Here is a 19,828-nt window from a genome sequence, read left to right as displayed (position 1 = left end):
AATTGTCTAGCCCTGGTTTTGTAAATTTTAGGTACACTTTTTATCACTTCTTGCTCTACGGCTGATGAAATAGACTTTTCTGTGGCGGGTTCTTCCGTAGGTTGTTCATTTTCTTCTGGTTTAGGTGTTTCTATAGCTTTGGGAGTTGATATTTTCACATGAAGAGGTTGACCTTTTCGCTGATCGTAATAAGTCAAGTACCGCTGCAACACTTGATTGTAAAGCCTAGCTTTTTGTTCATCATCAAGTTCTTTACTGGATAAAATATCGGTCATTTCACTATCCAAGTTTCTCAGAGTTTATGTGACGGGTGGGGTTAAAATCTGCTGGCGCTGCTGTAATCTTTCCAAGGTGTTCTCGGGCACGAGAACCATACGCTTTGTGTGACTCATTTTAGGTAAGAATCGAACTTAACACACGGAGAACGGGAGGTAGCAAAACACTTAAAAAATTTCCTCCGTGTTGTACCAACAATTTCTTTTTCTTATCGAGCGGTGTACTTTTTTCGGCTAAAGCGATCAAAGATTTCTTGTGAGGTAAAAGTTTTTTCTTGGCTGGCTTACTGACAGGCACTGTTCCTTTAAGCACGTTTAAAACACACTCACAAATGGTTCTTACTAAAGCGTCGTCTGCCACCTTCAAAATGGTTTTACGCTGAGTTGGGGTACACTTGACAAGCAGCTTCAGAAAATCGTGGTTCTTTCTAAGTCGCTGTGCCATCCTCAACTGAAGAAATGTGATGTGGTTCACGCTTTTTATACTTTTCTGACGTAAGCGTACTGAGTCTCCCCGGGGAAAATATTCGTACGCGGCCGGAAGTCGGTAGGTGTTTCCGGTTTAAGATCACAAAATAGATATCCATAGGGCCTTTTTGTTGCATCCTCAAACGCTTCTTGCATGTATTTGACATGACCGGGAAACATTTGTCTTGCTAAATGGTTGACTTGACTGCTATCACGCGGGCTTTTGAACACCACTAAGTAATGAGAATTCAAACTCATATCTCTCAGTTCTTTTCCACGATGAAAAATGTTTTGGAGAATAAAGATCACGCTGAGATTGCGATGGTGACAGCCCTTGGTAAACAAATTAGTCATTCGCTGATCATTGCTAAGCTCGTGCATCAAGTCATCAATGACGACTAAATTCCGCATAGAGGGATTAATTAGGGTTTCCAGATCACCAGGCACTCCTTCAACAAACATAATGTTCGGAATAGTTTTAAGCATCTCATCGTAGGCTGGTTGATACATGCTATAACACCAGATGATATTTTCCGGGGCACCATCAATCATGTCTTCTCCTACTTCTAGTAAACGTTTTACAAACTGACTTTTCCCACAACATGTTGGGCCGGCCACAAGCGCGGGGAAAGGATGTCTCCATCTCGGGTCCATGATCACAACTGATTAACTGATTTGTGCGTACTCTCATTTATAGAAAAAAAAATTGTTTTGGGTTCAGCCTCCTTGTCATACACACGAATCGCATTGGTATTTTGTAATTTTGCAAATTGAAGCCAATATTTTCGTTCTATTTCCGATAACTCGTGGACTTGAGTTAAATGATTTGCTAATCGAACTAAAAATTTAGAATGACATCCCGGTATGGGGCAGTGTTTACATTTTAGTTTCTTCATGCTGACAGGACGAACGTTAGATACCAACTGAGTAAAACTATTTGCGACACGAAATTTATTGTTGATTTTCAAGGGCAGATCGGGCAGAAAGGCACCTTTTTAGCCCTGTGTTTTTTCCCCTGGGCGCGCGTGGAGATCTCGCGAGAAGGTCGCGTGGGAAGTTGTGCGTGGGAAACGCACTCGTGCTTCAAGTCAGAGAATTACAAGAAACGCGTTTTTTATAAAGTGTTTTATTTATGAATCACACACATTACAATTTTTGATACTCATATTTTTATTAATACAGCAATCAATTTCCAACACAATTTTATATATCTAGAGGTATAGTGGTAACTCCATCCTCCAACACTTTTCTTTTGGGGTAAAAGTACGAAAAACCATCACGAACTTGTTCATAAGTATACATACTGTTATTAACTACACGGAAACCCTTGTTAAGTCCGGAACTGCTTTGTTTGGTCAGTAGAACATTAAGATATTTTTCTTTATTGATATCATTACATGTTTTGTTTACTCCTTTGCAACTGAACTTATCGTAGGAACCAAAGCAATAATAGGTTTTACTACTGAGACCGATTATTCCTTCCCCTGACCATTCTTCTTTGAAAAGACCGGGTGTTTGCTTATCATATGCTTTGTTCTCTGGTGTATCGGTTCTGGGGAACCAGTTAAACTTATCCTTTTGAAATTCTGCCCTTAACTCAGGTTTGACTAAACTATCAACTGATGGACCCGCGATCGCGATATAGGCAGAGTCTGTATCCATTTCACAATACTGAAAATCACTACGATCTAAATACTTGTCAAGAAAATCAAAATAGAACTGAAGCATTCTGAGTTTAGCATACTGATAAACAAAAAAACCGATTTGCATGGGTAGATTCAACTTGACCGTTTTCTTGCAAGACTGGACTTCATAAGTGTTCTCTTCGATCCGATCAATCTGTCTGAAGAAGGGTGTGTTGATAAGCCGTAAGGCCTTTGTTTCCTCGCAGAACTTAACCTCTCTGTGGCGTTCTTGGTCCGTAATCGTCTTCCCGTAACTGGAATTCCCGACCTAATAAATAATGTATCAGAACATTAATAAGGTTTGCATAAGGAAAAAAGTGGCAAAATGCCTGTACAAATGAAATCATACTTACTAATTTCATTGTATCTGCGATGATGGCTTTGTTCGGGTCCACATCCCCAGCACGCCTGGCATCGGAGACAGCTTCTCCAAAGGGCTGGAAACAAGGAACGGGTGTGTACTCGACCACTTGGTAAATCCTGGTGAATTCTAACCCGTGCTCCAAGTACCATTTAATGAGCGGTGTGGCCAACAAGATCTTTTCTCCAAAATAGCTACCTATTAGACTTCTACGAGGTTGAGGCATGATATGTTGCTCCTCGGCAAAGGTTTGCATGTATTCACCAATATCTTCTTTAGAAATCTGCGTATTTTTGAAGATTGGACACATTTCGGAGAACTTGGGTTTCAGATGGTCAGGTACTGTGATGTCACACTCGACAACACCAAAGAGAGACTCGTCTCTGATAGCTTTAATAATCTGATTTTGATCCAGGGTCTGGAGGTGGTCAAGGGGTCGGTGAAACTTTCTGTTCATGAAATATTGTACTGCAGAGTTAGTTTTTTTCATTCGGCGCCACTGGCACTCCCACATCTCCACGAGATTGTAGCCTTGATCTCTGATATACTCTGAATTTGCTGTAGTTTCTTCCCTGAACTCAGCCATTGGTTTCTTTCTTTTTTCATTAATTTCCTTTCCTTTAGTTAGGTAGCAGTTATGACCATGCCACCAACAGCCGTGGAACTGGAAAACTGTTTGTGAAGGACCATGAAAACCATCCACTGGGAGCCTTCTTTCACCTATGCGTTTTTCCGTGTCGTTCATCTGGTGACGTATGCGAACTCCCATTTCCTCAGCTTTTCATTCCAACCACTCGGTGGCCATCTTGGTGGAGCTTTCTTTTTTGAAGTTGGTTTCTTCGCGTCGTCTCGTAAAAGATCCTGTGGGCATGTTTTGCATGATGGCCCAGAGATAGAGCCCGTTGGCGTCATATCCAACTATTTTCTGGCACATTTTTGGTTCTTTGCCTTGATCTGTTATCTCTCTCTCTCTCTGATCTTGGTCTTGCCTTTTTCATGATATCGGTGGAAGATGATGCTGGGGCCTCCTACCATATTTTTCTTGAACAAGGTGTATAAATCTTTATTTTTCTCGTCAAAGAGAGAAAAGAAAATGCCAGGTTCCAGGGTTGTAAACAGATAAGTCAAGGTGACACCGGGGATAGAGATTCCTTGTCGCAGCATGTCAATGTTCTTGTCTTTCCAACAGGCGCACATCTTTTCAAGGGCATCGCAGAAGGGTTGGACGTCAAGGTTGTTATACCAGATCAGAAAATCTTTAAATGTCTGCATGTTGTTGTCAGACCACACTTGTTGGCAGTACTGGTACTCTTGCTCTGTGATGTTTTCGTTTTTCAGTGTAGAGAAGAAGGCGTCGTGAGGAGGAAGAGAAGGGTGGTCTAACTTGTCAAGCGAATCCATCCATTCGTATGGGAAGAAACCTTTGGTTTGCGGACATTCGTACGCTTTCAGGAATTTGGCATAGCTGAACTCAGGAGCAAGAAAGTTGGTGACATCAAGAAAGCGAAGGTGGTCGGTCTTCAAGCGCATGAAATTGTTGTTACGTTTTATGGTGAACTGTACGTCCTCATTCTGGAGCAGGACAGGGAAGAGAAATTCTTTCACAGCATTCAAATCATATTTTCCAGAATTGAAACCAAGAACCGGGAGTTCTTCCAGGTATTCCTCGAATCTCTCTCTCAGCTTCTTTAAGGGGTGGACTTTTTTCTTCTGAGGTTCAGGATGGTTCGCTTCTGGTTTATCGTCCACATACTCTTCATCATCACTCTGGTTCTCGCGTTCGCGATCTAAAGCTCGGTAAAACGAGGCACCTTGCTCACTTTCCACTTCATCATCCAGGAAGGCACGATCTTCTTCTGTCTCAGATTCTATGTCTTCTTCTTCATCATCGGTCTCCATAAGATCTTCTCCTTCATCATCGCTATCTTCTTGGACGCTAACGTCTGTACCACTCTCTCCGGTCTGTTGTTCTGACTTTTGTTTTATTTCTTCTAGCTTTTGGTCTATCGCTTCAAATAGGAATGAAAACTCTTGCTTCATCAGGTCGGAGCTCTTTTGACTGATTTCCACTAGGTAGTCTATCATCTCTTTGACGAGGTGTTTGGAGTCCCCAGTTGAAACAAAACACTTGGGGTGGTCGTAGTCTGGAACATTAGAGCAGACACTGACACTTAGAGGGATATGCTTGGCGTTCCAGGTGAGTTTTTCGGAGTTATTTAGGCCAGTCTGACGATTAAACATGCATTCAAAGTCAAAGGTGGCTCTGTATGGAAAGTACTTTAAATGTGGTGGAATGGTGAAGCCTTCATCTTCGAGCAGCTCAAAGATGGTGGGTGGAGTCTTGTAAGCACTTCCTGGAAACTGGTAAGTTACTTTTGCTTCACAGGTTCGCTCGTGACGATTTAACTTGAATCCATCTTTCCAATATTTTCCACATCGTGAGCAGCAGTAGGACTTGGCGTATTTCTTCAAATCTTTGATATAAGAAAAGTGGCGCTGGTAAAGGTTAAGGTAGAAGGTACATGGATAGTGGCAAAGAGATCGATGGATCTGCTCAGCGGCAATCTCTGGCTTGGTATCATCGGGTTCATCGTCTTCATTTTCTTCTCCATCGGGTTTAGTGGGTTCGAGGGAATAGACAAAGATATTGACTTCAAAGAGGTGTTCTAGGTCGGGCAGTTCTTTCAGTTTTACACCACAAAATTTCTTTTTCTCAGGAAAAAATTCTCTGTATTTCTCATAGTAATGCTTGGCATCCCGCTCCAGATTCTTTTGGTGACAACCGTTATGGAGAGCCAAGGCACGGAAGAAGCAAAGATTGTCGTTGTAGACTTTTCCATTATTACGGTTGCGATCTAAGGCTACTAAACCATGGTTCTCGGTAAGGTAAGCAGGTAAATCTGTACCACGACCAATGGGGTGACCTCTGATTTTTGTTATAAAGAAGGTGATATTGGTCACCTGTTGTACCACCCATTTAGAGTTGGGGCGACGTTGGCGTACCCATTCTAGGACATCGAGATTCTGCAATGCTTCACGGACATGTGGAAGATCGGCTGCAGTTGTGATTTGGAATGGCTCTTCAAAGACTTGCTCTTTATTTCTGGAGGCATAGTAATATTGCAGTGCACCGGTCTCGTTGTTTCTCAGAATGAAACCAAAGGAGACATTAAGTTTAAACACGGTGGACTGGTCGGTAAAGATCTCGTCAAGGTGCTTTATAACCTCTTGAGGTTGGGGGGAAGACAGACGATAGTTATACCAGTCCAGGAGCCGGTTTTGGCGGTTGAATCGAGTGCGGATTTGATGCCAGTGGCGACGGTACTCGAGAACAGAACTTTGTTGGACTTCAGGTAAGTCAGTAAAGGTTCTTGGATCTTCCTGCCAGCGCGAACTTGAAGTTGCTTTTTTCTCGATAGGATTGGGCTTCATTTTCTTGGGTTTTGGCTCTAAATGGGAAATAAAAATTCCAATGTCTATTCCCAAATCCAAACGAGGTATCCAGAAACACAAAAGAGTTGTTTATACAATGTATTGTTTAACAAACTCAAATTAGCATACGACTAATCCAATTTTTTTCCACTTCATTGCTTTTACCTAACATTTGTGTAGGATTAACTCTCTGAACAAAAGTTTTGTTCCATCATGTCTAAAATATGTTGTGCCAAGCCTCTATACAAAGGCAAACCAAAGACTTGTTCGAACATACTCTAGCCTCTATTGTTTTAACATCCCACGGCTAAAATTTGCATACGACTAATCCAATTGTTCCACTCCACTGCCTTCACCTCAAATTTGCATACGGTGCAGCTTTCAAACAAAAGACATATTCAAACATGCCGTAGCCTCTATTGTGTTGCAAGAAGCAAGTAAAAAGTTACCTACGACTAATCCTTCACACAAAATATAATTTTATCTTACTGAAATACAACAGAAAAGTTCACTGCTTCCTACCTGTTTCCTCGTCCCTTGGACGCTTCTTACTTAAAGAGGGTTTGGTATGAGCTGTTTGCTGGTGCGCTCGGAATGGAGCCAGATTGTAAAATGTCTCTCCACAGGTACTACACTTATACTCCCGCTGAGCCGCTCGGCGTTCGTGAACTTGTTTCACGTGGCGCTGCAAGTGTGACATTCGATGAAAGCTCTTGTCGCACTTATCACACCGATGTTGTTTTTCGTTGGTATGTGTCTTTTCGTGGCGTTTTAATTTATCTGGTCGAGTGAAAACTTTTCCACACGCTTCACATGCATGCCGAGCACTTTTGGCAGGAGGTATGTCTACATCATCCTAAAACATCAAATGAATCGTATATTAACTACCTTGACAAGCTAGAGAAATAAAGTACTTACTAAAACACTTACCTGTGCTGCTCTTTTCCTACCCATGCCGCTCTGAACTTGGTTGGAAGAAGGTTCCTGAAAAAGTGTAATGGGATAATAATTTCAACAACAGAAATTGAATTAGTACGACGGACAATAGTTATGCTATAACATTTCAATAAGGACTCATACCGTTTCAAATTCTTTCTCCCAATCGCTCCATGGGTCCATCACTTCGGGTGGAATAATGGAATCCACCAAGGGAATGTTGGAAGACTGATCCTGGAATGGAACTACGTGTTACTAAAAGAATCTAGCCTTGAATGACATTCAAACGTTAACAACGTACCTCTTCTGGAAATGTTAAGGTCATCATTCGATCCACCGCTTCAGAAATCTGATCGCTTGGTATCTCGTTGTGCCAGATGAAATTTTCAAACTCTTCCAAAGTGGTGAACTGGTTGAAAGCCATGACTACTCGCACTCAACTTACTCACAATGAGTGAATGATGCGCTTGGCAGTGAGCAGGCTTTTATGACAGGTCTTGAGGCCCTATCAGCTGGTCTTCCTGTGCTTGTCAGTAGCAACTCAGGTTTTGGTGAAGCTCTGAGCAAGGTACCATTTGGCTCATCATTTGTGATTGATTCAGACGATCATGAAGTGTGGGCTGCAGAAATTAAAAAGGTATGGGGCAAAGACAGAGAAAGGCGCCCGGAGGAGGCTTCAAACCTGCGCACTTCCTATCAGAGGAAATACAGCTGGGCTAACCAGAGCAGGGATCTTCTTGGCAAGATGATCAGCTTGCTTAATGGTATGACATTTAGCTAACCTGTGGTAGAAGTAGTTTAGTACATGCAATTACGATTATGTTAGTGAGAGTATGAATTAAGCCGTCAGGTATCTTTTATTTTCTACCGAAAAAATCAGCATTAATTATTAACTATTATAAAGATGGATACAATTGTACTGGGATCCAAAACCCATGATTACCCAGGAATCGATTGAAAGTTTAAGCTAAATCATAGTTGCTGGGCCATATTTGACTCACCTGTTGCATACTTGGATTGTATGAAATTTGGCATCTATGAGACCAAGGAAACTGTTTCTAATAGGTTGGTGTCTTTATTATAGTAGTAGGTATTGTATGAAGTTTGGTATCAGTGGGACTAAAAGAACTGTCCGTAATGGAGAGGTATCCGTAAGGGGAGGTTTAGCTGTATAAGCGCTACGAACCTTAGAAAATATAAGCTAAAGCCATAAAAGTTTACTACTTTTATGTTTGCATTAACAGGTAACTCGGATATAAATACCAGTCTGCAGGAAGGATTTGCAGGCGCCAGCCCTGGGGAGGTGTCTTTACAAGACGAGTGCACTCTGAAGCTTCTGAAGCTGGATGACCAACACAAAGTGCAAGAAGGTTTAACAGAAGTGGAAGCTGAGAGACAGAACTCTGCTATCCATCAAATCAGTTATGGTAATGAGAAGATTGCCCTATTACAATGTAAAAGTTTAACGGAACAATGCGCTTTGTTTCCCAATTCCAAACTTTTTTTTAGCATTATTTGTTAGCTCAGTTTTAGGAGGACCTGTGAAGCGCAGGACACTAGTCACACACACTAGAAAAGCCGTTAGTTTGGATTTACCATGTGCGTGATAATTTTCTTTGTTTTCCTCTTTTAATGCAGAGAGGCAGTGGCTGTTTGAAGATTTTGACAAATGGTTCAGTGACCCTGGCGACTCAAGAGCTTACGTTCTCCTCGGCGATGCAGGAGTCGGTAAGAGTGTAATGGCAGGAGCTCTGGCGCAGCGTATGAAGAAAACTGGGCGTCTTGGTGCTGCTTACTTTTGTCGTCATAATGATGGCACAAGAAATGATCCAAGGAATCTTCTTGGGACTATAGCCTGTCAGCTATGTGATTGTAATAGTGAGTACAGTAGTAGAATGGGAGGGGAGGATGGTGTAAAAATGTTTTTAGCCAATTGTAGTTTAGGGGTGCAGGAACTATGTACTAAATTGCTAGAAGAGCCGCTAAGTAAGTGCAGTACACTTCAGCGCAAATTAGTCGTTATTGACGCTCTAAATGAAACAGAGTACAAGTCCAGGGAAGATTTTATTTGTCTTATAAAAGAGCGTTTTCCCCGGTTTGCAAAACAGCTTGTGTTCTTTATCACCAGTCGCCCTGAAGACATGTTACAAAGCAGATTGGAAAAGTACAATCCGTGTGTTAGAATTTGTGCTGGAAACAGTGAGCAACGCAGCCTTTATTGGGAACATGAGCAGGACATTCAGCGATTTCTGGAAAGTAGGGTAGATTTCTGCCGTCTCCCCTACTCGGCAGAAGACGTCACAAAGTTGTGTAATGGACTGTTTTTGCACGCTTTCTATATTGCGAAAGAACTTAACGGTCTGCTACTTTTAGGTAAGATTGGTAAACGTAGCGTTCTTCTTCCGGGGGATATGGATGACTTCTTTCAAAAAAATTTACAGCGTGTCCACGATAAAGTTGGGGCAGATCTGTACAGCAAGTTATTAGGCTGTATCATAACTGCACCATCTCCTCTTCCCGTATCGTAAATTTCGTTTGTTCTTTGCAGCGAGATGTCAGATCTTGATGAGCAGGAAGTAATCGATGCCGTTTCACAATGTGTGGTGATGCAAAAAACAGTAACCTTTCTTCACAATTTGATACCTGCGTGGTTAACAAACAAAAGAAAAGCTAAAAAGTTGTACATCGACAAAAAATGTGCAAGTGAGTACCTAAGAAATTTTTTTAAGGAAATTCTTTCTGCTGTTGTCAACAACGTGGAGGCAAGACCGGTTGTGAGTGAATTAAGGGCTTTCGTTGTTCGGTTCGGTGGTCGATTTTTGTGTCAGCATGGAGAAAAAGATTCATTGAAGCTCGTTTTCAGTTGCTTAACAAGTTATCACTTTTTGGAAGAAAGGATTCGTAGCGGGAGAATGGGAATTTACCACCTACTTAAAGATCTTCAGTTTGCGGTCAGTTCTTTGGGTGTCGAAGAGGAACACCAAAAATTCATCCTTCAAGAGACTTTCTTAGCCATCGAAGGTGATGTTCATGTTCTCGTAGGAAGTCCTCAGCTTCTGCGTTCAACCATACGAAACGCCTCAGATGTTGTCCAAGAAAGCGTTTTGATTCCTCAATTGTCAGCAGTTTGTTTGCGTGTTGAGTGGAAGGTCTGTGATAATTCTATTCAAGAAATTCTTTCTAAATGTAGCTGCTTTGCCACAGCCTCTGATACGAAGACTGTGGCTGTGGCAAGTGGTCGCTCACTCTTGTTTGTTGATGTATCCCAGCTTCAGATAGTGGGCGGACCTTTTGAAATAAGTCAAGATACTATAGCACGAATCGTAAATCTGGCATTTTATTCGGACGACAAGTTTGTCTTTTTCGGGCGACTGGATAAGTGGTTTTCTGTACAACGAAAGTGCGTGGAGGACTTTCCTCAGTTTTCAGGAAACGTTGTCCATTATGAGTGGGGTTTTATTATTCCTTATAGCCAGTACATTGTTGTTAAAAGGAATCTGTTGCCCTTTCCACTATTGTATACACAGAGGTGTATAAGAGAGTTACTGGCCCTGTGGGCCATAAGAGAGATTGACGAATGCCGAGAAGAGATCCGGACTTGCTCTTTTGATGATGTTTTAAAGCATACCTACCAGAACACAACTGAAATCAGAATTGGAAGACAAACTAGGCGCTTACTCGAGCTCCTTGGTGTCGACCTAAAGCTATATGATTGTGCTGACGAGACGCTCGCACCAGATGATCCTATCTGTTATTATTGTTGCCGGTTGAAAGAACTAACAAAAGCAGACGAAGAATCCTGTCTTGCATCTGTGCGTCGCCTTATTATTGAACTGTACCCTGTAATTTACCGATATCAGGTTTGGAACTTACAGACTGGAAGATCCTTACTGGAGGACGTATTTCAACAAGAGGTTGAGCTAAACTCATTTACTTATTTTTGTCACTTGACTACAGCCTTTGACGATTGGAAAATAGCAATGAAGTCTTCTGTTGTCGATAGACCAGTGTCAGTTTGTAACATTGCGGTGACTGCTGCTCTTAGCGGTCTGCGGCTTGAACTAGATCCTATGCTTTATCTGGGACAACTTGTAACGCGCGTTTGTCAGCTTTCAGTGAAACTTGGATTGGGGTTGCAGTTCGAGGATTATGAGCTTCCGGTTGTTCAGTGGATGAGGCGCATGCGCTCTGGAGTCCTGAAGAAGAAAGAAGAACACCGTTATCGGGAAACAGCACAGGAGCTCGATGAGTTGATAGAAATGTCGCAGAATCTTACAAGGGAAGGGGAGATCATGTTGAATCGGAAATTCGAATTAACTCCATTTCTATCCTTTTCCCCCGAGTTTCCCATCTGCCTCTTAGATTATTTATTTAAGTCTGACTGTCTCACTCGCTTTCCGAAGGGATTTCTAAATCTCTTTGGCAATAATGGTGCTTTCGGTTTGTCCCCAGGACAAAAATGGATTGTCACCAGTTCTGATTTAAAGAGAATTAAAGTAAGGGAATTCCGAGGAAACCATGCGTATGAAATCAATTGCAAAAGGTTCACTTTTACGAATGATGATCTCTTTTTTATTTATACGACAGATACAGGCTCGCTACATGCGTTATCTCTTCAAAAAGATATCGATTACACCAGTGTGTCGGGTCGTGACTTGGTCAGCTTAACAACCAAAGGGCAATTTGGTTATTTGTTTCGTAGGGGACTTGAAGATAAAGCTGTGTTTTTGACAAATATATTTAGTCCTTTGAAATTTTTTCCAAGGGTGCATGTAAAGAAACCAGGCTTGGATAGATTTATCGCAGTGAACTTCAATTCAAGTGATACTCTCCTAGCTGTTAGTTCCGACTCAACGTTTACCTTGTGGAAGCTGACTGAAGATAAAATGCACGCCACTTTTAAATCAGTTCCCGAGTTGTACTCAAAAAGTGCTGGTGCCGCAGAAAGGCCCAGTGTTACGAAAAAATGCGTATTCTCTCTAGACGGAAAACTAATTGCTTTTCAGCAAGAAACCAGGATAGACCTACACTGCGCTTCAGAATTTAGTGGATGCCATTGTACAGTCTTTGAGGCCGAATGTGGTGTTACAGACGCCTGTGTGAAATTTTCAGCTGTGGCGGCTTACTATTGATTTGTATTCAGGAAAAATTACCGCGCCCGCATTTCTATGTGTGGGACGTTAGAAAACAAGTCATGTGTGAGTCGTTCAAATCACCAGGATTGCGGACTGTGGATTGTTTTTGCCTTTCATCGGATGCAGATAAGCTTGTCTTGTGTGGCGGTTATTACGAAATTGAGATCTGGGAGTTCAATAAGCATCCCTGCCGCTTACTGAAAACATTGGAAGTCGAGAGATTTTACAAGTCCGTTAGATTCAGTCAGTGCGCTGTTTCATTGGACAATGAGCTGCTAGTTTGTTGCTTCGGTAACCTAATATATCTTTACAGTCTCTCTGTGGCTAACGTGCATTCCTCCAGGCGAATTCTTCAAGGCCATCTCGGGAAAATTGAGTTCTGCAGGTTTCTGAAGGTCAATCGGTATCTTATTTCATATGCTGTTGATGGAATGGTATTCCTGTGGGATTTAACGGAATCAAAAGCTATTGCATTCACGAGAATCAAGCAAGGGGAGGAAAAAATCGCCAGTATGGCTTTGTCCCCTGAAGAGGACAGACTTGTATGTTTTTTCACCTCCGACCGAGTATGCATAATAAAGCTCTGCAAACTGGAGTCTGCTTTGTCTTCGATGACAAAAGCCAAGGTAGGTACAACTAAGACAACATTACAACCAACAAAGAGGATGCCTTCAACTGCAAGCATTCCAACCTCGTCATTGGAAGACTACAAGTCCGAAACTTCCGTCAACTCTGATTTGGAAGAAGATTTCTACGACATACCTGAGGACTATTTCTGTCAATCTGACGAGTCCGACTGATAAAGCATTTTCATCTGAACATTCTTGACGCTTTGCACCCGTGCCCTAGTTATCAGCCGCATGCACCGCGAGGCGAATATTTGCTTAGTACTTCATTTTTTACATTTTTGCTATTAGATCGTACAAGTTAACAAAAGAAGTAACTTAAACTCAAGCTCAGTTAATTTAAATAGTCAACATCAATCGGACTGGTTACGGCACGCCGCCGCCATGTAACAGTGGGCGAGGTGCTTTACTCTCCAGTGATTTTTAAAAAAAGTCGTCAGCAGAATCTTCCTTGGACTTGAGCTCTGGTTTCGTTGGTTATCGTAATCCTAATCTTAATTAATTTACATTGCGCGCATTTTTTCGCTAAAACAAAAAATGTACTAAATGATAATCAGCAATTAGTGGATGAGGTTAACTCTGATTTGAAGAATTATCGGAGATTTCGTTGCTTTGCATAATTCTTCAGATCATACGATAGCCAAATCAAACATCTGTTTTATTATTCGCTCAAGATAAGTCTTACTATTAAACATGTTTGCCTCATTCGATGTTAAGTTCCCATCTTCATTTGTCTGTTCCTCGGCAAATTTATCAGATAAAGGAATGTGTTGTCTAGCAGATATGCTTCAAATAGCAGTTGTCATCCGTTGAGTTGTATTTTTGACGTTGTTGCCATGATTTTAGGCACAAGCTCTTCTTCGCCAAACGTGTGAAAAATTTCCGCGATTTTCTAGCAAAACAACTGATCCAACTTAACCTCGTCCGCGGGACTTCTCTGTTGCCGTCCCTTTTTCTAGTGATAGCCTGTACTATTAATGTCATTTTCCCAGATATCGCAAACGTTTTCCAAATTTAGTAAACACGAGCCTGTTATGAAGAACTAGCCGGGGATTTGAACCAATCAGAAATGGGGAATATTTTGAGTAAATAGTACTACTTCTTTATTCAGAAAAAGGAACAGTGATCGACTGTTCAGAAATTGTATTAAAAAATAAGGTTAAAGAGACATCTTTAAAGTAGTTATAAAAAAAAGATTTGTCTCATTTGCACATGTTTGTTTCTGGCCTGCTTTTCATGTTTTCCTGGCTCAAAGTTTCTGTAAGTCCCAATGATTGGCTAACTGTATTGTACATGGGAAAATGTTACTGTGAAATAGATTTAGTAATTTTTGGCAGTTATTGATAGTTACATTTGAAAACATTAACAAATTAGGGTTGTACGTTTGTAGGATGCTAGCAATACGTAGGCTAGATTGATTACTTTTAACAAGGGGTTATCCAACCATTCATTTGACAAATGTATAAATGATTAACTTTTAAGATTTAGGAGTTTAGTTTTATTAAGTTATTTGTCTTTTGTATCTTTTTGTAGTGTATCATTGTAAATATCAAGTATATACATTTTTAACACAGCTTTATTTTTTCCGTTTTTTATTTTTACTATATAAAGTATATTTGTAGTTTTTCGTTTTTGGGCTTCCTGGTAAGTAGCTGCTAGGCAAGTGGAGTTTCCCCGCGTTGACTAAAGAATAACTATCATTCTACACCTTACTTTACGTCAAGATCACTTGGTTTTTCTGTTACGAATGTTTAAACAATTTTTTGGAATATGCTATGTAGGAGTAGCAAGTAAAGCCTGGGCCGGGTTGTTCGAAGCTGGGTTAAGATAACCCAGAGTTAGTGCGAAATTTGAACTCAAATAATTCTCGTTGCCTTTAATTTGATGACTGGATACTCTAAAAGGAATAGAGAAAATAATCCGAGAAAGTGCTTTTGATAACAAGAAAAAGAAACTCGGATTAAAATTTAACCCCAGGTTAGCGGTAACCGGCGTTCGAACAACTGGGCCCTGGATTCCAGAGCCCCTGGCGGGGGGGACTCCGCATATGAAAGGGGTGGGGATGCTCGTCGGCTCGCTGAGGGGTGTAAATTTTGGATTTTGGTCTCACTTAAGGTGTTCTGGGCAAAACGCCATCATATTTAGCCGTGAAGGTCTCGTTTACGGTTACAGGAGATGAACAGGGTAATTTTCCTGTGAATTCTTTTGTTTTTCTGTCCATGGCTTTCGGCTTATTTTTTTTGGGAGCAAAGTTATGAATGAAGGATAGAGTTAACATGCTATTATGTATTCAAAAGTTCTTTTCAAGAAAAAAAAAAAAAGATTCGTCACAAATTAAACTTACAGGAGTTTAAAGTTTGGAGTAAACTTTGAGTCTTAAATATAAAAATTTAGTTGGATCATGTTGATGAATGCAGTCGTGTAGGATATGCAGTTTCCAATTTTGATCTTCTGCCAGAATTATGAGAGAACACTCAAATACAGATCTCATTCAAACTTTATAAAACTGTGAAAGGTTTGGACCCAGGAGTCATTTCAAAAGATTGAGTTTGATCGTCCGGGTGAACGTAGTCCTGAATAGGACTGTTGTTGTTGACAGTGACTGACGTTTCGACAACCTGTGTGGTAGTCATCTTCAGAGTCAAAGTGAGTTGTATCACGTCAGTTGATGGTATTATACACTGGTTATTGATCTGATTGGTCAATTATGTCGCGATGTCATTGGTCGTCTGTTGGTCACTCGCGACAACAACAAACTAAAAACGACTATTTACAGAAAACCGACACATACCGACCGATTACTAGACCAGTCTTCGTACAACCCGACCTCTCATAAGGCTACTACTATCCGGACTCTGAAGCGACGAGCGCAACTAGTTTGCGACTCACCTGACAGCCTACAAGGCGAGACTGATTATCTTAACAGCGTTTTTAGTAAGAACAATTACAACACGGACTTTGTTAGACGGAACACTCACAGTAACACTGATTCCAACTCTCAGACCAACTCTGGCCCTGTTACGACAGCGACTATACCGTAAATCAGAGGCCCCTCTGAAACTATTGCACGTATATTACAACCTTACAATATACGTGTTGCGCACAAACCGATAACCACTTTACGGCGACTGCTTACTAATGTCAAGGACAAAGACAAACCGGAGGACAGATAGGGAGCAGTATACAAGATCAAATGCTCTGACTGCCAGGCTTCTTTCAGTGGTGAAACCGGCAGAAACCTAAGCACGCGACTGACCGAACACAAACGCGCGACGAGGAATGGTGACGTCAACAATCACATTGCTGAGCACATTTTAAAGACGAAACATCAAATTGACTGGGACTCTGCGACGTGTATAACGTATTCTACAGACTACTATCAACGTCTTACTTTAGAAAGCTGGTTTACTAACTTAGGACAAACGCCACTGAATCGTAGCCAACAGTTACCAGCGCCGTACAAACGACTTATTGACGAGATCAAGCAAAACTAACTACGAGAGAACAACTGGAGAACTGACAATTTGACTAACAATAGACGACTGTTTAACTGTGACAATAGACGGATCGAAACGCACCAATCACTGATTACGAGTCTTCATAGCCAATAACATCACGGCTTAACTGACAGACGACCAATAACATCGCGACATAATTGACCAATCAGATCAATAACCAGAGTATAATACACTGTAGTCACTGTCAACAACAACAGTCCTATTCAGGACTACGTTCACCCGGACGATCAAACTCAACCTTTTCAAACTTTATAGTTTCATTGTAATTATCGTTTGTTTCTATTCTTGTAAACTTATCATCAGCTTTACATTTTGCATGAATTTAATGTGATATATATTTGAAGGAGTTGTTGATTCACTGTGAAGTAGTTTTTCACTTTGTTTTTTTAAAAGAAGTTCAGTTTCTTCTTAGTTGTTGGCTAAGACAGTGTTGAAGTATCTGACATGTTAACATACTTTATTGTTCATTTCTCTTCAGAAAAGATTGATTGATCCTGAATCAAACAAAGTGCAGCCTAACAAACAAGATTTTTGACAAACAAATGTGTACTCAAGCAAAGTATATGTCCCTGACAGTGTCAATAAAAGTTATTAATGGAAAGATCTGGGTTTGGGTTTTTACCCCTTTGTAGTACTTTTGACTATGCATCACTTTTCTAACCTATGTACTAAAAGGATCTAATCAGTATTTTTTCCTACTAACATATTGCAATCAAAGTTCTCTTATATATATAGTATTCCCCTAATTTTAAAAATTTCATTATCTTATTCAGATGAAGCATAGTAACCATTGAAAAGGAAAAAGAAAAAAAAATACCTGCTCGGTCACAGACGGCTTTAAAGTTTTGATATTAACATTGCACCCATTCACAATGAAAAGAACATGAATGCAGACACTACAGTTCATTTAGCTCATGTTCAAGCTTTTTTTTATAAATTAGGAAGTCTTGCTGGAGAAAACATAATTTTGCTAACCTTTGCGGGAAAAAAAATAATAATGAAGTAGCTTCCAGGTGTCCAAGCAATTTCAAAGGACCCATAGCGTCGAATTTCTCCGCTGCATTGAGCTGTGGACAAAGGCCGTTCTTTCTAGTAGCCCGGCTTTTATCAGAAATATTGTTGTCCTTCGTGATCGTGAAGAGTGATCGCTTAAACAAGTCCAAAGCTGAATCCGGTAAACCGGCCAAAACACGAGCATGGCGGGGAATGAATCCCATAGGAATAGGTGAAAAAGGATAATAAAAAGTCTAGGCTATTCAAAAAATATCCGTATATGCATTTACAAGTCATATTAAGCCCCAATTGATCTTCTTTTAACTGGAATAATCAAATTGGCAATGTCACGTGGTCGCGCGTCGACCAATCAGACGTTTTTCGCCGGTGAATGCTAGGATCACCAAGTTTCTTGGCGCATGGCAAGCTGCACCAGGGAGGTGAAACTTTCTCAAAGTGCGCATGACCAAATTGGTAGACAGACTTGTAATAGATGTCAGCAGCTGCCTTACAACGCTTCACCTAGTCACTCACGGTCACTACCAGGTTTTTGATCCAGTTGTAAACTGAGAAAGATCGCTTTCTTTTAGAGCTGTTCTCGCACGCTTTGTCCATGTCTTTATGGAATGTTTTATCGCACGTATCTCTGGTCCAACCATACTTCTGGCCCTTTTCAGAGACGAGAAACCGTTATTACAACTGATTATAATGCGACTGAGAGGGAATAATAATGAACCCTCGGGAGTAGTTGCAGGGTTACCATGACGAGCAAATGAAGAAGCCAGTTTCAAAAATACTGTACGTGGGGCCGGGAAGTTGGGACTTACTGCGCTTTTCACAAACATGCGAATTCTGAAGTTCAAAAGCCGCCTTCACAATTGCGTTTTTCGCTGCCGTCAATCATCTTAGCGGACTTCTTAGGAAACAAAACTTTACTTTAACTGGTGCAAAAGGTCATGGTTTGTGATTTGTGATTGGTGGATTTCGATCCATTTCGTGTGTTTGTGTGTTTCAAGGTTCATTGCTTATGATCGTAATTATGATTGACGGCAGCGAAAAACGCAATTGTGAAGGAGGCTTTTGAACTTTAGAGTTCGCATGTTTGTGAAAAGCGCAGTAAATACAACTAGTTGTTTATGTGAAAAGAGGTCTTTAAGATAAGGTAGCCAACGGTAACTGGTATCTAACAGCGACCTATACAGGGCTAGTCATGCGTCAGAGCCAACGAAAAGAGTCTGTGCGGTTATAGAGTTACTCTTTGGCAAGAAACAAAGCCAATGCGGCAAAAAGAAGTTTTAACCCTTATATAACTCTCTGAGCTATAGCAGACGTCGTCTTTCGATACATTGTACGTTTGTTGTAAGCTTAAAACTTACACAGCTATAGCAGACATCGTGCTTGTTGCAAGCGGAAGTGAACTTTGTCTTGTAGATGAACGGAACAGGAATGCTACAGCCATTGATGTGAACTGGACACGAGGACGAGTTTGTCTGCGTTGCTCCTTTAGCGTGCAAAGACAGTAGCAACAGCAGCACATAGAGGGCCAGGACTTGGATCATCGTTAACAATCATGCGATCGCTGCATCTACTGCCATTGAAAATTAATAGCCTTGAAGTATCTTTCTCTACCATTCACACTGTTTGAACCTTATGGAGCTGTATTTATCATGAATTCAAAGATACATTTGAGGAAAAATAGCTCAAACCTATTTTTTCAAAACCATTTCGCATTATCTCCGTGTTTATTCACTCTCGGGCTTTACTGTAGGCCGCTCGATTAACGGACTGATCTTCTTCGTCTTCTTCGCTGCTTTCGCTGAAGTTCAGGTCACCGTTCTTTCGGTGTTAAACCTTCCACGACAAGGATTTCCAGCCACCTGTCCAGTCGGGCACTGTTGTGTTTGCAACCCCTGGTTATTTGCCTCAGAAATATTTTGCGATTTGCCAACGTACAATAAACAGAGGATGAACAAAACAAGAACGCTCTTAGTAGCGTTGAGTCTCGCTTGCTTGGAGATGAATTTAGTTGTCAAAGGCCCCGGTGCCGTTATACTACCTTTTCGTTTGGAATACAAAACGAGTGTTGTATGTCATAATGTATATACTCAAAAAGTAAAAATTGCAAGGAGAGACAGGCCGCACATCTTAGCCTCAAACCCGTGTGAAACCTTTGAAAACCTTCCACATATTGATATTGCTCCGTTGAGGAGTACCAGAAACTCATAAGGGGTTGAAACGTGTAACTCGCGTTCAATGCTTGTGACCATATTTGGAAATCTTAGTGACGGATATCCATTTTCAACAAAATGGCTGCTGCGCGATCACCATGCAGATGTTTTAAGACAAGAGTTCTGCATTTCAAGGTTAGAAATACACCGTTAAAAGACAAAAAATGGAAA

The 19,828-nt window shown here is 41.0% G+C and overlaps 1 protein-coding gene and 1 pseudogene across 1 annotated transcript; one reads left to right on the top strand and one right to left on the bottom strand.

Moving 5' to 3' along the window:
• Positions 1 to 6,729: 6,729 nt before the first annotated feature.
• Positions 6,730 to 7,592, bottom strand: LOC140926018 (uncharacterized). The gene is made up of 4 exons (XM_073375830.1): positions 7,459 to 7,592; positions 7,302 to 7,391; positions 7,152 to 7,205; positions 6,730 to 7,077 (listed from the first exon to the last, which is right to left on the bottom strand). The coding sequence occupies exons 1-4, from the start codon at positions 7,579 to 7,581 to the stop codon at positions 6,730 to 6,732; spliced, it is 615 nt and encodes a 204-aa protein (XP_073231931.1). The 5' UTR covers positions 7,582 to 7,592.
• Positions 7,593 to 7,644: 52 nt separating this feature from the next.
• On the top strand, positions 7,645 to 12,289 carry LOC140926017 (uncharacterized; annotated as a pseudogene).
• Positions 12,290 to 19,828: the final 7,539 nt, after the last annotated feature.

The sequence above is a fragment of the Porites lutea genome, chromosome 2, assembly GCF_958299795.1.
Source record: "Porites lutea chromosome 2, jaPorLute2.1, whole genome shotgun sequence".
Lineage (NCBI taxonomy): Eukaryota > Metazoa > Cnidaria > Anthozoa > Scleractinia > Poritidae > Porites > Porites lutea.
This window is presented reverse-complemented; position numbering and strand designations above follow the sequence as displayed.